The following is a 15,617-nucleotide window of genomic DNA, read 5'->3' on the forward strand; positions in this document are numbered from 1 at the left end:
ATTTTAAACAAGATCCAAGTTTGATGAGCACAAGAGTCGCACAACCAAATCAGCTAATATGTGACAAAAGATAACATGAACTTACAGAACATCAAACCTACCTACCTGAATTGCCTATCATTACCATAAGCCGATGGCACTGTCAGAATACGAACAAGAGTCCGCAACAACCTTTGCTGCAGAAGGTCCAGTGATACATCAACATGAGTAGAGAAGTGCCATAGTGATACAACACCATGAATGCACATTTTCCCAATCCAGAAGTGTCGTCCTTCCAGAAAGAAAGAAACTCCAGTAAACTGCTCACCGTTTTCCCATCTAGTTAAAGCTTCAGGATCCTCAGGCTAAAAATGCATTTAATGCAGAAGCAGCCACAGCTTAAAAGGTCCACGAACATACAAAACTTATCTAATAAGATATTAATTTGCCAGTCTTAACACCAAAATGCTACCTCATCATCACGCCGCATTTTTCCATTGGGTTTTATAGCAACACTATGAGTCAACTGCCATCGCAGCAGTTGGCATGAGCCAACATAAGCTCTCCTCAGTTTGGTCCATTTTAAAATCAATCCAAGAAAGCAATCTCTCACCACTTCTCTCTATTGCAGCCATAAATGAAACCCTGACCTAATACAGGACTAACCACTTCCATATGATTCTCAAAACAATCACCATAATTAAGATTCCTCATGCAATTGAAATCAACAGGAACAATTAAAAGCTACAAGAAAATGGTTATCAAACAAGATAATCCGTAAACCTTTAGATTGTTGAAATAAGTTCAAGCAATGATTTCAGTGCCCAGAATATAATGCCATTTATATGCACCTTGCACCGGAAGTATAAAAATAAAAAGATGCAGGACAAAAGGAAGTAAACCTATTATCTGAATCACGAACCCTAATCTGATCCATCATACCTATAGATAACAAAGAACCAAATTGAGAGTGCAAGTACTAGTTTGGAAACTGCAACCATATGCTAATTGAACTTGGGAACATCGAATCAGAGATAAGATTGCCTCATCACTGTTAAATTAACTCCCTATTTAGCATATAATTAGAAAAGAACTGATATCCCATGAAAACGTTCAAAGCACATGATGCAGGGATAAGCATTAAAATTATAAAAGCATCATAAAGAAGCAATTGAAGAACGAAATAGAACCAAAGCAAAGGCTATATAAAAAACCTACGAAATAGTAGCATATCCACCACACTGAGCCAGATCAGAGATTTGGGTAGAAGCAAGAGATTGGCTCTCCGTTTTAGTTCATCAGATAATTCACAAGATAATCTATGAAACAACAATCACAAACCACAGACCAGTTCAATCTGGGTAATCTGAACTGCAAAATTCTTGATCCGAAGAATGATTTTGCAGAGAAGATTTGGGCAAAAAAAAAATTTGGACCATTTCTCGATTTGAGCGTGTCATCCTTGCGCAGGGGCCGTCCTAATATTCTCTGTATCGTTCCAATTTTATGCATCTCTAACTGAGCGACGTGGGAACTCCGTTTTGTTACCAAGCTCCGCTGAGCGCTCACGTCATTCTAAAAGAAGATTGGGCTGACTCATCTGGGCCGGGTTTTAAAATGAATTCTGGTCTAAATTACATATTGGGTTGGGCAGGATGATGGCTTCCCGGCATGGACTTTGCATAATAATTTACAGTTATTGACCTTTGAAAAATCACTCTTTGCCTCTTTGGTAGACCACCTCAAGAGATTTATTCAGAAAAGACAATTAATTTTGAGGAAAATTTTTTAGACAATTGTTTTTAACTTGAATAGAGTCAAAACGAAGTCAGTAAAAGAAACCATAGACTTTGAATTATGAAGCATTGAAGCTTCTAACACTTTCCCCTGGTGAGTGATCCCAAAAACAAAAGATTTTCTTTCTGACCTCATGAAAGCTAATCAACATGGAAGAGAAAGACACTTTTCTTTTCAACTTTGCAGGGAATAAAGAGGTTGAGTTGGTTCTCTCTCTTGTCCGATTCATTTGTCTACTTTCACAGAATCAACTTTTGAATTGGCATTTCTGTAACAACATAACATGCATTCAGTATTCCTAGGAAGAGACATCCATGATCCATCTAATCTCTTCCATCAGCGCCATGAGGGGAGAACGAGGCCAAAGCCACTAAGAAGACCTCCCGCATTTGCAAGTCATCACCATCCCAACCAAAACTTCTTTATTTATCAGATGAGGATCGCCAATACTTGGTCCCCCGCCCAAAACTAATAGTCGAGATAACAAATCAAAATCAGGGAAACAGTTTCTTCAAACTAAAGATATGCAGATTGTTTTCTCTCCAAACTCAGGTTCTGCAGAGGTGACCGGAGCCTGGTGCCTAAACACAATGGATCGATATCACATACTGGCTTAACAACCATTTCAGGTTCCCACATCAGAGTGAGAGACATGGGTAGATCATTATAGTGTCTCTCACATACAACACACAAGAACTGAAAGACTAAATTCAAATGAATCCCGTTATCTGCAACACAACAGCTAAAGGCAAAAGAAGAATGCAGAGTTCACACATTTAAAGCTGATGAAAAACTGACAAGGCTATATATAAGAAGAGTCGAGTAATGCACTGGCCCAGAATTTGACAATTGATCATTAGACAATACGTAACAAGAACTACATTTTGTCAATTGATCATCAGCTAAATTCACACAAAAGAAACCTGCAGATCCAAATACAGAAAGGACATGAATTTACAATACAAAACATCCAACAGCAAGCCCACTTCAAGCACTTACTTTCTTACCATCTTTGATGGCTTTGTCTACTACTACCTTAACTTTCTTGAAATCAAAATCCACATGATGTGCAGCAAACTCCTCCGGCACAACAGGTCGCCGATTCCCAAATACAGTCCACAGATACAACACAACAAATGCACCTAGTGCCCCGCAAGCAGCGCCAAATATCATTGCAGCAAGCATTTTCAAAATACAGACACTGCTCTTGTGAATTCCAAGAGGATTTAGCTTCTTAGTGAAAGCTTCAGGGTCGAGCGGCTGTGAATGCATCCAATGTGGTATATGCCTTAGATTGAAGCTCCAAGAATAGAGAAAACATGTCTGAGAAGAATTTCCACTAGCAGAACTTAAGCCCACAAGCACTTCCTCACTATCTTGCCACATTTTTGCTAAGTCAATTGGATATGAGAGCAATGGATCAACTGGCTTTCTATCACCAGACTTACTCAATCTAACCTCTAATCTCCTCGAACCCGATTCATAATCAATCCAAGAATGCAGTCTTTCACCGCTGTTCAATATCATATTGTTGATGCTAGAAGCATTTCTTACTTTCACTGATTTAAGACTACCAACATCAATTCCCACATGATTCTCATTCAAGTCAGCATACCTAGCATCCTTGAAGGAATCAAATTCAATAGCAATAATCCTAGAATCACTTATCCCAAATTCTACAGGAAACCCAAATGAGCTATTACCAAAAACATTTGCATCAAAACCATTGGTAACCATAACAAAAGCCAAGCCATCCCCTTTATCATGAGACATTGAAAATGAAAAGTAGGTGGAGAAAGAAGCCAATTGCCTAGGTTTACCTTCAACAAGCTTCATGGGTTTCCTGTACATGATTCTCCCTGCACTTTTACTCACTGAAGCGGTGAGTTGAACCGAAGCCCTTTCACCAACAACCTTTGCATCTCCATATAAAGCAATGCTGGAGTCAAAGTTTGGATCTTTATCAAATCTCTTGAAAAAAAAAGAGGCGTTTGAGTCTGCTGATATGGTTTTGAAGCATAAAATGAGGAAAGTAAGGATTTTGAAATAGCCGGAAAAGGAAGCTTTGGCCATGATTGGATGGGTTTGAGCTGAATCTGAGTTTTGCTTGGTAAAGGGTTTGTAAGGTGAACCCATTTAACAAGGATGTGAATTTTTTTATGAAAGTGTAGATACCAGAGAAGGAAAGTAAAGAATAAGAGGGGAAGGTGGGTTGTGAAAATTAAATACGCTTACCAGTTTCTGCTAGTCTCTCTCTGTTTCACTTTCTCCTAGTGGTTGCTGACTGAGGGAATATTATATGGTACATGTTGCAGGAATGCACCTGTACTTTGAAAAATTGCGAGTGGGACTAGTTCTTTGGTAATTTGTATTTCCCTTCAGTATTTTTATACTAGTTGTCCTCTTTCATAAGAGACTCGACGGTATTGCAAGAATGTGTATTTGTACAAACAAACTTCAGATTTGAAGCACATCCCTAAAAGTGAGATATTTCATGAAGCCAACACATGTAAACACGGTTGCATACCATATTTGAAGATTTACCAACCTCCTCATGAAGAGATTCATACTTTTCATAAACACTCGCTAGGGTTTGGTCATTGTAACCCCCTTTATTAAGGAGGTACCACTTCTCTTGAAGTTACAGAGATATTTTAATAGATTCCTTAGAGAGAATTATCCCTAAGTTTATTTTTTTTGAATGAAAGAGAATTGTCCCCAGTTATTCTCCACTTTACCCATTTGTCTCGGTAACAATCTATTACCTATCGTATAGGATGGTCCTTAATAATCATTAAAATAGTAATAAAAATGTAGAGTCAAATTCATGGTAAAGATGAGAAAACCCAAAATCAGAAAATCACAGAGGGGGCTATAAGCAAATTCACCAAAATCCAAAGGGGCAGTTATTAAAAAGACTCGTAAGACCAAAGAAGTGGACGTTCAAGGGACCCCAGTCCACTCACTCAACGCAAGTGAACACCACTCTCTTTACTTTTGCAAACTAAAAAAAAAAAAAAAAACCAGCTGTCCAAACCAGATTGATTTCTTATCTCTCAAAAGCAAAGTTCCCCCACAACTCCTTCACTTAAAAGCAGTTTGTGACTTAAAAGCAGTTTGTGTTAATGGAGGCAAAAAGCCAAGGTTTCTCTCTAAAGGACCACTCCCTCACTCGCACAGTTGGGGCTGCGTTGGCTCTATCCTACAGATATATTATAAAATACTCCTACTCAAATAAATATGGGGAGTTGTTTTGTGCACTTAGCAAAGCCATTAATTGAAAAACTAATGTGCGCGTGCTTTTGCCTTTCTTGGACAGAGGGATATAGGTCTCAAAACAAATCAATTAATTTTTTAATTACAGTAGACTGTCAGTCACATCTAAAAGAACCTTCGACATTGAACGGTTCGGGTCGAATATTAACATGTGGATCCCACCTGACCCAAATAAGGGTCGAATATTAAATGCGATAAAATGTGGATCCCACCTGGCCCAAATAAACGACGAAGGAGAAGACAAGAATTTACCATGTGATGCCCTTTTATCGTGATCGTCCTTGGTGGGTGGGTATTAATGCCCGACCCAGAAACATATCAATGTCCAAAATCCAACTTTCATGTAGAAAGAACCCAAATATGAAGCCATAACATGAAGAAAAAAGCCAATGCCCAAATTAATAAGAGAGCAACGTATCTATGAACACAAAAGCAGCCGTCACTTTTTTGGCAGCTATGCTGTAAAGGATACAGCCTTCATTGAAGGTGCTGACATTTTCAACCACACAAAAGCAGCTAATAAACATTTTCACGGTATAGAGCGTGGAAGGACCATCGATGGGTTGAGGCAAAAATGGACTCTACATTGCTACAAAAAAAGCCAGCTGGACAGACTCTGGACCAGCTCCAATAATATTCTGAGATTTAAGGGAATCTAAGGCTCGGCAAGATAGGGAACACTAAAAACTTTAGTACTGTTTGTAAAGTTTCTCAGCAATATATAGTTAACAAGCATGGAACTCTGTCAAGAACTGGAGTTATCACCTTAATTGGGAAAAATGAAGATACTTAACAATATGTCCAATTTCGCAACAAATTATGCAAATGAATGCCTGTATGCCTAAGTGCGTGCGTGCATGCGTGTATCATGCAAAAAGAAGGTTTATGAGTACATTTACAAATGGAAACCAAATCAAATACCTCAAAGAATTGCCAGGAATGCACTCTGATGAAGAACCCTCCGAACAAATCTTACAAAAACCTGAACAAGTATAAATAGGACTCATCCCATCTTCATAGGAATTACCATTTTGAAGGTGCAACTTCCATGAGACGTGCCAATACTCGGCAGCCATTCACAATTGTAATTGGGTATGCTGGTCAAGCCAAATACCCAAGGACAACTGCTGTTTTAAAGTATTTAACAAGCATCTTGTTTCGGAAAATACCACACTCTATCTGAAGTTACAGCTCAGATATATGTAACCTTCCTGCAAGTTTGGTTTGAGATAGAATCATAGAAAGCCAAATCAATTTCAGCCATAGTTTTTGTTCCAGTCCATCATCTGCAAATCTCCCATAAGTTCTTGCTATATAAATGCCTACAAACCTAGATTAATGTTCAAACAATCTGTGCAACATTAAAAATGATAAGCGTGAGGAGAAATGATGGCAAAACATGACCACAGAAAGTCATCCATTGAAATGATTCTTAAAGCACCCATAATTGGCAAGGACGCATAACATGCATATATTACTAACTTGCATATTTTGGCAGCAAATATTAGCATGATCATCTGCACATTGGATACCAAAGTTAACAATGGTTTACACCAATATACCCCGAAAATTGGTAATACAATAACATAAGGGCCAGTAGCTTGATATATTTTGATGTAAAGGTCAAAGAGTGAATGCCTAGTTCTTAGTTAGCACCAAGTTCCCATAGAGAATACTACAGTTTCACTTGCTCCCCCACCCCCCGCCCCCCCAAAAAAAACCTTTCACTAATAGATGTTTTTATTCTAATTTTTCCTTTTCTTTCTTTTTTCTGGTCTTACACAAAACACTCTTGTGCACAAAGATGTGCCTCCTCCCTTTGACATTTTTTTTAAAGTTTTATATATTAGTCGTGAGGAAAATTTGATGAGTGAGTATGTCCAAAGTCCTAAATCTGGTGCACTACGCACCTTGCGTATTATTAAGAAACCTATGAAAAGAGAAAACACATTTCTCAGATGAATAATGAAATAATTTGATAATTATGAATAAACACATATTTACATCATGTCGCCTCTGCAACTATTTGACTGAGGTCTAGGTCTACCAAGCTCTCTTTCCCAAACAGGGTTAATGCAACAGTGGCCTGCAATCATTAATGTTATAAATTTAAATTTCTTGCATAGTTAAGCATATAAAAGTCGCATCAGTTTTATTAAAACACACGTAGTATGTACAATTTTCAAGTAAAATAGCTTGTGTGAATTAGATAGCAGCTTACCTTTTTCGTCTTTCGATTTTGTTTCTTAAGAGTGCCTACGAATTCTGCAAATATACCAGACACAACACGAACTGTTGAACCAACAACAAGGCTGTTTCTTTTCTTTCTTGGAGATGGACTATCTGCAGGAGGGTCAGAAGATACTCCAGATTGCTGTTTTGGTTTGGAATCCACAGTTGATTTTTGAGCCCCATTGATATCTAACTTTTCAGACTTCAGGCGTTCTTCCCGTTGCTGTTCCTGCAGGAAAGCCTGTTCATATCTTTCTTTCGCCTCCATTGACTCTCGGAAAATAGCTGACATGTCTTCAACAGATACAGGCTTAGGCTTGCTAATCTGCCTTTTGCTATACATGCAATTAACAGTTTCTTATAAGTGACTTAAAAGTTAAAACTTAAAAGAGGCTACGTCAGATATGCTAAAATAACCTAATTAAGGTCGCCATATGATAAAACTTGGTTGCAGTCAGCAATAGAGTGAGGCCACTAAGAAGCTTGAAAGGCCACCACCCCCTCCCCCACCATTTTTTTGGTGACAAACAAAAGGATCAAGCCAGCACAACTCCAGAAGGTAAACCTCACACTTGGTTAGAAAGAAGCATGCAGCTTGGTTCATAGAATGAGAAAATCATCATGATGCAATCCCATATTTTTAAAACAGGCCATGAAAATAGTCCTACTCAGAGATTCTCTCTATTCAGGCTTCAATAGTTACAATATGTTCTTTCATCTGCAAATGGATCATGTGTAAGTCCAGCTGGTTATGAAACCAGGGGACTTCTGGTGATAACTAGACATATCTAAGTAATGTTATAACAAATTCATAAGACCATCATTGGTTCATAAACATTTTGCAAGTGCTGTACAGGAGGCATTTACTTTAACATTAAGTTTAGATGTTCACATGAAATCCTCCTATCTGTAAGGGTCTTAGTTTTATGTTTGCAATCAATGTTGACAAGTTTGGCAAGTACTTTTGCCTTTTGAATTCATACTGGGATGGTGAGAGGTCTTAGGAAGGATGTGAGTCTGTGACCAGTGGAGGAGAGAAAGGCTTTTAGCCAGTGGTAAAAATGGGTAATGCTGAGAATAAACCTCTTACACATCAATGTCTTCATAGCTAAAGCACATATAAAAGGGGCTCATGCAAAGAATTAATTATAGAGCAAAGATTGTCTGTGTTTTGTTTCGGTTTTCACGACAATGTTGTCTTGTGAGAGCAATATGAAGGCCAAGATGATCATTTTAAAACTGATTTAGCTTGCTTTGCAAGTTGACCCCAAGCAGCCATCACGAACAATTTTTCATCTAGCAAAGCAAGTTGAATCGGTTATAGAATGATCATTTCGGCTTCATATTGTGACTCAAAAGACAAAATTGCCTTGAAAACCGAAACAGAACACATATATCATATCATGAAATATTCGTCCACACCGTGCCCTTCTGCCAATGGCTGTAATCCATGTATAAGAATAACCAGTAAAAACTCAGGAACAAAAAAATTTCTTACTTGTTTCCAACCTTGAAGCCAACAAATCCACCAACTCCATCGCACTCTCTAATGAAGTAATGTATTTCTCTGTTTAATACACATCTTAGGAAAACACATCCAGGGAAAATAGGCTTTTGTTTAACTGAGTAGGAACCATTTTTCAATTTTCTTTTCTCCTGGATGGCTGGAGCATAGACCTGGAAACAAACGCTGGTGAATTGATAAAACTTCAATCATCCTTATCACTTACAGTCACCGGATCAGAGCAGAAGGTTGACACTACATAGAGTTCTGAATTGTCAATAGAGAAACCATCAATTAAGAATATCTACTTATGTAATTTGGATGAACTACCAATTCATTCTCCTAACGATATGACTTTTGAAACTTCTGTTAAAAATGTTATACCCTTTTTACTTTACAAAGTTTGTAGAAATATGACAAATGGAGCCGGGGACGCAAAAGGAGTGGCCCCAAAGGCAAAGGCATATCATTCCATTGCACACAGATGATTCTAGATTTCTCAGTGCAGATTGATATTGCACCGCGAGTAACCTTCAATACACAGCGTCAATCGAGAGTAAATACTAGTATGTAATATTCAAATTTGTATATGCATCTGTTCCCAGGCAGAAAATCACAAAGAAATAAATCCAAAATGAGAAACAAACCAAGAAACCGTATATCCAATTGGAAGTGCGGTCTCACCTTAAATTCCATTTCAGGGTAATTCCTTGCAAGTAAGCGAGCGACAAGATCCGCGGTCTCGTGACCCTTGACCCGTGAAACCCTAATGATCCACCACTGGGGACCCAAGTGAGCCAAGTTATCGAGATTGAGTTCTACCGACTTAGGAACGTACTCCTTCTTGGGCTTCTTCATTAACCTCTCCTCCACTTCTTCTCTCCAATTATATTTGGCTTTCTGCTCTCTGATCTCATTTCTTAGCTGCCTCCTCTCCCTGGCCGACAACTGTCGTTGAGTGTCGCCGGTGGTTGTGGAAATGGTGGAATCGAGATTGGCGAGAATCAGTGGAAAGCGGGTGAGTTTGGTTGGGGGGATAAGGAGTGAAAGGAGGGGGGATGAGGATGGTGCTGAACAGAGATAGTGGGGTTGCTGGCATGGACTCCATTGGAGAAGGCTCTGCTTCATCTTTGTTCGCGTCTGCGGTATGCTAATGATTTCGCATCGAAGATAAGAAATGACGACCTGGAAAACCAGGGCTGATAAAAATGGAAATAAAAAAAGAAAAGAAATTTTGAGGGTGAAATGGTCAATTATGTTGTAAAAATAAAACGTCCCAAATATTCAAAAACACCCGCGATGTGGGTCTTAAAACGGTTAAACCCCCTCTCTCCCTCCTCCTCACGCGTTTCCTTCCTTTTTTTTCTTCTCCATTTTCTCTTCAGCCGCTGATTGAAGCGATGGGGAAGCAAACCAGATCTGGAAAACCTCAAAGTTTGGGCAAAGGAAAGGTTACTGCGGTCCAGGTCGCCTTCTTCGTCTACCGATATCTCTCCGACAACAACTTCAACAAAACACGCTCCGTCTTCCGAACCGAAGCAGCTTCTCTCATATCCAAATCGCCGGTTCGAGAGGCACATATTTGACCTCCTCTCTTTAATTTTGTAAATTGATTTGAGAATTTAGGGGTTTTATTTATTTATTTGTTCTGTGAAGGCACCGAAGACTTTATTTGACTCTGGGCACGATTTTGAACGAGTATATACGATTGAAGGAGCAGGAGGTGATGTTTGATCAGGAGAGGGTCCGTTTGGAGCAAGGGAAACTCCCTCTTTTCGGGTATGCAAGAGGTCAGGAATGCGTACAATGCCAGTGGAGGTGCGACTCCTGCTCCGAGGATTCAGGCTCCTGCAACTCTACCAGTGGCCTTAGTTCCTCAATCCGATGTAGTGGATCTCCTGCAGGTGCAACTCTGGATCCACTCTGTACTCCCGTTATTTGATTTATCTAATATTATGACTGTTTTGTGCTTTAGGGTTTTCAGATTGTCCTTCCTTTATGTAGATCTTGCAAATCTCTAATTATTCATGACTTTCAAGGGAAAAGAACTGCAAATTCAATAAAGCTATATGCAAGGACTAAATGTGCGAAATAATATCTCCTTAACCAATTAACACTTTCAAATCTGAGTTAATTTGTCAATGCTTCGTCAATTACTGGTGAATTAGATCACAACACATTGATTTTGTGCTTAGAAATCTAATGTGATCTCTGGTTATTGAGCTACATATCCCATAATCCAGGGGCATGCTTGTGGAAAATGCTCTCTGGACTATTCGTTTGTGATAGCATCTCTCATAAGGTGTGCTTCAACTTCCCTAAAACATAGTTACATAACAAGTTTAGAACATATCAATGTCAAATTTCTCTTGGATTAATGGAAGATCATTATATTATTAGGATTTTCAGCTTTTGGTTGATTGTAAAGATTTATATTGTTATCACTTGTGTAGTACACATCAAGAGACACTAGGAGGCCAGGAGCATATAGAAACTGTTTTTGTGTAATACCCTTCTTTCTTATCTATCATCAGGTTGTCCTGTATATAATTCACCGGCTGTTGTGCCAATGCTATTCCCTTTGGCTATCATAGTGGAGCAAAGAGCTTCACCTATTATAGAAAAGCCACTGACGAGAAAGAGAACATGTTAAATTGTTGTTTCTGGAGCTGCTCCTGCTGCAAAGAAGTCCTGCAGGAAATTGATTTCCAAGAAAGTATCAAACACAGGTAAATATTGTAACTAGTTATTTTCATAAATTGAGTCCCTGTGTTTTTGTTATCTTCAATTGACATGATTTAAAACTTCCAAATTTTCTCATAGCTACAGGTAAAACACTTGAATAATATAGTCACCAATCAAAAACATGCACGGACCTCTGCAATGGTTGTACCATCGCCCCATTTTCACATACCTGTTGCACCACAGGTTCAGGTATCCACTGTGGCTAAAAGTTTCTTCAATCAGCCCTCATATTCCCCTCCAACTTATACCTCTGGTCCTAATACTCCACCACAACAGGCAGCCTCTTCTCAAAATGATAGGCCACGATCACTGGGTGTTTCTTCCACATCCAAATGCAATAAAGACAATACTACTCAAGAGATCACTCCCAAGTGCCAACTGCACTATAATAACAGCTAAGAGAGTTAGAGTGAGCCTCTTCAAAGAAGTGGGATACTATATAGTGGAGAGATCGCGCTGCAATTCCTTCCCATCTCCTGCCAAGACAAACTCAAAGAGGCTGAATAAGAGGGATCATGTAAAAGGAAGGCTTGGGTTTGATGGTCCAGATGGATCGGTTGACCTGGACAAGCCAACTGCAACTAAGATTTCAACTTCTGAGTCTGATCAGGAAGTGGACTTGTTTGACATGGATTTCCTTAATCTTCATTCCCTTGGAGAAAATTTTTGCTTCTCTGAGCCGTTAATTGATATTCCTGTGCCTGTCAACAAACCTCAGGCTCTCCTGGAGATACTGCTTCAGGATGTTGATTCTCTTTGATCTGCCTTTCACATAGAGTTTACATACTTCCATGCTCTGCTTTTTAGAAGTATTAGTCTTATTTTCTCTTCATCTGATTCCCTCTCCTATGGACAATATATAGGTTGCCTAATGAATCAGGGGCTGACCATGTAACGTCAGAGTTCTCATCAACTGTAACAGAACTGATTTAAGGGAAAGATGTGCATAGTCAAGGTGAGAAATATAATCAGTATAACGCATTCGATCTGATACTTTGCGCAGATTAATGGAATAAATGTATTGTTGCAGGCCCAGAAGCTCTAACTACAGTGAAGTCGGTTACAAAATGCATAAGAATTTTAAGTCCTGGTTAGTTCACCTCTTGACCATTTATTTGCTTGCAGGTTCACGTTCTGCCTAATATTGACTCTTGATTTTTCTTTTGCTTACCTAATCGATATGGAACTCCTTGATTGCCGTAAAAGCAAATGCAAACCAGGCTGCTGAAGTCCTCAATTTCTCAGGTGCATTCTTATTAAATTTTGTGCGTAAATTTTTTTGGATAATTTACATCTTTTGTGAATTTTTTTTTTTTTTGAAAGGTCAGAGACCGTAGATATATTCATGTACTCATCAACTGAGTAGACGAAATGGAGGCCATTATAGGCACTCGAGCCACCATATAGGTGGGATACAACCAGCAAAAAACAAATGGATTAAATACAAAACATGCACCACAAATAAAAGAAACAACATATAATGCAAAATTATACTTCACAGTCAGATCTCCTCCCTTAATTCTTGGTTGCAAGAAATTTTGTCCATCTGAACAACGTGTTGTACCAAAAGAGGTGTGTCTTCAATCCAAACCTTCAAACCTGGTATATGAATTGAGTAGCGAGCCATCTCATGGGCAGCCATGTTGGCTGACCTTTTTGCAAAGATAAATTTCCAGCTCGTGAAATATTGAACTAGCCGTTTAATCTCCAACACCACCGGACTCCATACATGTAAATGCAGCTCCCCACCATTAATGGCTGACACTATAGTTGCAGCATCTCCTTCAAAAACTACATTCTTAAAGCCCAAATCCAAAGCTAAGTTAACTGCGAATAATGCTGCCATCGCCTCTGCCAAAGCAGGAGCCAATAAGGATTCTCTCACTAATGAACCACAAGCTAACACATCTCCAACTGTATCTCTGTAAATAACACCGAATCCAGTCCTATTCAATTGAGAATGTATAGATGCATCCCAATTCACCTTAATGGTATTAATAGGTGGGCTTCTCCAAATCTGTACCATATATTGATCATTAGCCAATCTTGGTGATGATCTCTCCATTCCCATTTGCACACTATAGAATTCTTCAGCTGTTAAAATACCATATTGGGCTACCTGCGTAGGATGGGAAAGTACACCCTCATGAATATATTTGTTCCTGCGTAGCCAAATCATCCTCATTGTAATAGCCAACACTGCTAACTCCTTAGATTCAAGATGCTGTGATGTAGCAACCCAGAAATTTGCAAATGAATTCAGGGGTTGCGAATTCATCTTTTGGATTTTTCGAGTACTAACGCAAAACACATCCTTGACAGCAGGACATTCCCACAAAGAATGTAGCGTTGTTTCTGGAGTATGTTTGCACACAGGACAATTGGGGTTATCTGAAATGTGCCGCTGATGCAACAAGAAATTAGTAGGTAAGATTTCATGCACCGCACGCCAAAGAAATACCTTAGTAGAGGGAGGCACAACCAATGACCATAGTAGATTCCACACAGGATCTAGAGAACCATTTGCGGGAGAGGAAGTAGAAGCAAAAGATCTTCTCCTTATTTCCATTGCACGATGATACCCGCTTCGCACCGAGTATAAACCATTCGTTGTCCCATTCCAATATAATTGATCTGGAACGTGGATGGAACCAAATGATTGTTTTAAGATCATATTCACTATCTCAACATCAAACAGAGCTTCAAGTAAACTCTTGTTCCACCATCCACATGACCAGTCAATAAGAGTCTCAACTGTAGCTGTTTTAGGAATACCCAAGGCCACCCCTTGCATGTCATACACAATACGCTTCGGTAACCACAAACTCTCCCAAATTTGAGCTTTTTGACCATTCCCTATCCTCCATCGCAATCCATCATAAAGAAGGTATCGTGATTCTAGGAAGCTTGCCCACAAAAAGGATGCATTTCTTCTCTTCTCCACCATAAGAAATTCTGAACTTGGGAAGTATTTAGCTTTCAACACTCGGCTGGATAAAGAATGTTGATCCTTGAGAATCCTCCAACATTGTTTAGCTAACAAGGATTCATTAAAAGCCTCAATATTTCTAAATCCCATACCCCCATGCAGCTTTGAGTCACATAATTTATCCCAAGGCAGCCAAGCTTTATATTTCTCGTTAACATTATCACCCCACCACACCTTGCGTAGAATTTTGTCCATTTCTAGGCAAAGATTTTTTGGAAATTTGAATAATTGCATTGCATAAGTCGGTATGGCTTGTAATACAGCTTTGATGAATACCTCCTTACCAGCCTGGGAAAGATTTCGGTGAGACCAGCTCATCACCTTCTTGCGCATCTTGTCAAGAATATAAGAGAAGGCATTCCTCCGAGACCTACCAACCATCGCTGGAAGACCCAAATACCGATCAAAATTCTTTGCTTCCACTGCCCCTATCAATGAAACCATTCTTGCCTTCTGTTGAGTCGAAGTGAATCTACTAAAGTAAATGCTGGTTTTATCATAATTAATCAGTTGACCAGAAGTGCGCCCATACTCAGCCAGAATATTAGAAATGCACCCCCAATCTTCATCCTTAACACGACAAAAAAGAAGACTATCATCGGCAAAGAAAAGATGTGATACCCTCAATCTTCCTCTTCCAAATGGGATTCCTCGAAATAAAGCCATGTCATGTGCTGCCTGTAGATTGCTGCTCAAAGCCTCCGTGCAAAGAACAAATAGAAGGGGAGAAAGAGGATCACCTTGTCTGATGCCTCTTGTTGGAAGAATCAAATCTGTCATAGACCCATTAATAAGAACTCTGTAATTAACTGAACTAATACATTGCATTATCCATTGCTGCCACCGAACTGAGAAACCCAAATGGGCCATGACATTTTTCACGAAATTCCACTCCACCCTATCATAAGCTTTACTCATATCAAGCTTTACTGCCATGTAACTAGTTCTGCTTCTTGCCAAGAGACTCATAGAGTGCAATGCTTCATATGCAACAATCACATTGTCCGTAATTAACCTCCCTTTGATAAATGCAGACTGATTTCCCTTTATTATTCGGGGAAGAATAGTACCCAATCTCGTAGCCAATAGTTTAGC

The 15,617-nt window shown here is 39.2% G+C and overlaps 3 protein-coding genes and 1 pseudogene across 3 annotated transcripts; 1 reads left to right on the top strand and 3 right to left on the bottom strand.

Moving 5' to 3' along the window:
• Window positions 1-1,403: 1,403 nt before the first annotated feature.
• Window positions 1,404-1,512, bottom strand: LOC119995726 (annotated as a pseudogene).
• A 1,049-nt stretch (window positions 1,513-2,561) lies between these two features.
• LOC119988238 (L-type lectin-domain containing receptor kinase VIII.2-like) lies at window positions 2,562-4,038 on the bottom strand. Its single transcript, XM_038833211.1, has one exon. The coding sequence runs from the start codon at window positions 3,910-3,912 to the stop codon at window positions 2,764-2,766; it is 1,149 nt and encodes a 382-aa protein (XP_038689139.1). The 5' UTR covers window positions 3,913-4,038; the 3' UTR covers window positions 2,562-2,763.
• Window positions 4,039-6,927: 2,889 nt separating this feature from the next.
• On the bottom strand, window positions 6,928-9,975 carry LOC119986217. The gene is made up of 4 exons (XM_038830788.1): window positions 9,473-9,975; window positions 8,783-8,961; window positions 7,274-7,619; window positions 6,928-7,138 (listed from the first exon to the last, which is right to left on the bottom strand). The coding sequence occupies exons 1-4, from the start codon at window positions 9,914-9,916 to the stop codon at window positions 7,058-7,060; spliced, it is 1,050 nt and encodes a 349-aa protein (XP_038686716.1). The 5' UTR covers window positions 9,917-9,975; the 3' UTR covers window positions 6,928-7,057.
• Window positions 9,976-10,117: 142 nt separating this feature from the next.
• On the top strand, window positions 10,118-12,826 carry LOC119995675. Its single transcript, XM_038842175.1, has 7 exons — window positions 10,118-10,368; window positions 10,449-10,721; window positions 10,764-10,872; window positions 11,032-11,090; window positions 11,242-11,322; window positions 11,640-12,488; window positions 12,564-12,826. Exons 1-6 carry the CDS (start codon window positions 10,189-10,191, stop codon window positions 12,291-12,293), a joined length of 1,356 nt encoding a protein of 451 aa, XP_038698103.1. The 5' UTR covers window positions 10,118-10,188; the 3' UTR covers window positions 12,294-12,488; window positions 12,564-12,826.
• The last annotated feature ends 2,791 nt before the right edge of the window (window positions 12,827-15,617 follow it).

The sequence above is a fragment of the Tripterygium wilfordii genome, chromosome 3 (assembly GCF_013401445.1).
Source record: "Tripterygium wilfordii isolate XIE 37 chromosome 3, ASM1340144v1, whole genome shotgun sequence".
In the NCBI taxonomy this organism is placed as follows: domain Eukaryota; kingdom Viridiplantae; phylum Streptophyta; class Magnoliopsida; order Celastrales; family Celastraceae; genus Tripterygium; species Tripterygium wilfordii.

What these genes read in the sequence shown, in the direction of transcription:
- LOC119988238 (XM_038833211.1), bottom strand. Translation starts at nt 3,912, where the DNA reads ATGGGTTCACCTTACAAACCCTTTACCAAGCAAAACTCAGATTCAGCT.
- LOC119986217 (XM_038830788.1), bottom strand. Translation starts at nt 9,916, where the DNA reads ATGAAGCAGAGCCTTCTCCAATGGAGTCCATGCCAGCAACCCCACTAT. An exon ending in ACCCTGAAATGGAATTTAAG is followed by an intron (nt 8,962 to 9,472) that starts GTGAGACCGCAC and finishes GTTTGTTTCCAG; the next exon opens with GTCTATGCTCCAGCCATCCA. An exon ending in GGCTTCAAGGTTGGAAACAA is followed by an intron (nt 7,620 to 8,782) that starts GTAAGAAATTTT and finishes TTGCATGTATAG; the next exon opens with CAAAAGGCAGATTAGCAAGC.
- LOC119995675 (XM_038842175.1), top strand. Translation starts at nt 10,189, where the DNA reads ATGGGGAAGCAAACCAGATCTGGAAAACCTCAAAGTTTGGGCAAAGGA. An exon ending in GCTATATGCAAGGACTAAAT is followed by an intron (nt 10,873 to 11,031) that starts GTGCGAAATAAT and finishes CCCATAATCCAG; the next exon opens with GGGCATGCTTGTGGAAAATG. An exon ending in TCTTTCTTATCTATCATCAG is followed by an intron (nt 11,323 to 11,639) that starts GTTGTCCTGTAT and finishes TGAATAATATAG; the next exon opens with TCACCAATCAAAAACATGCA.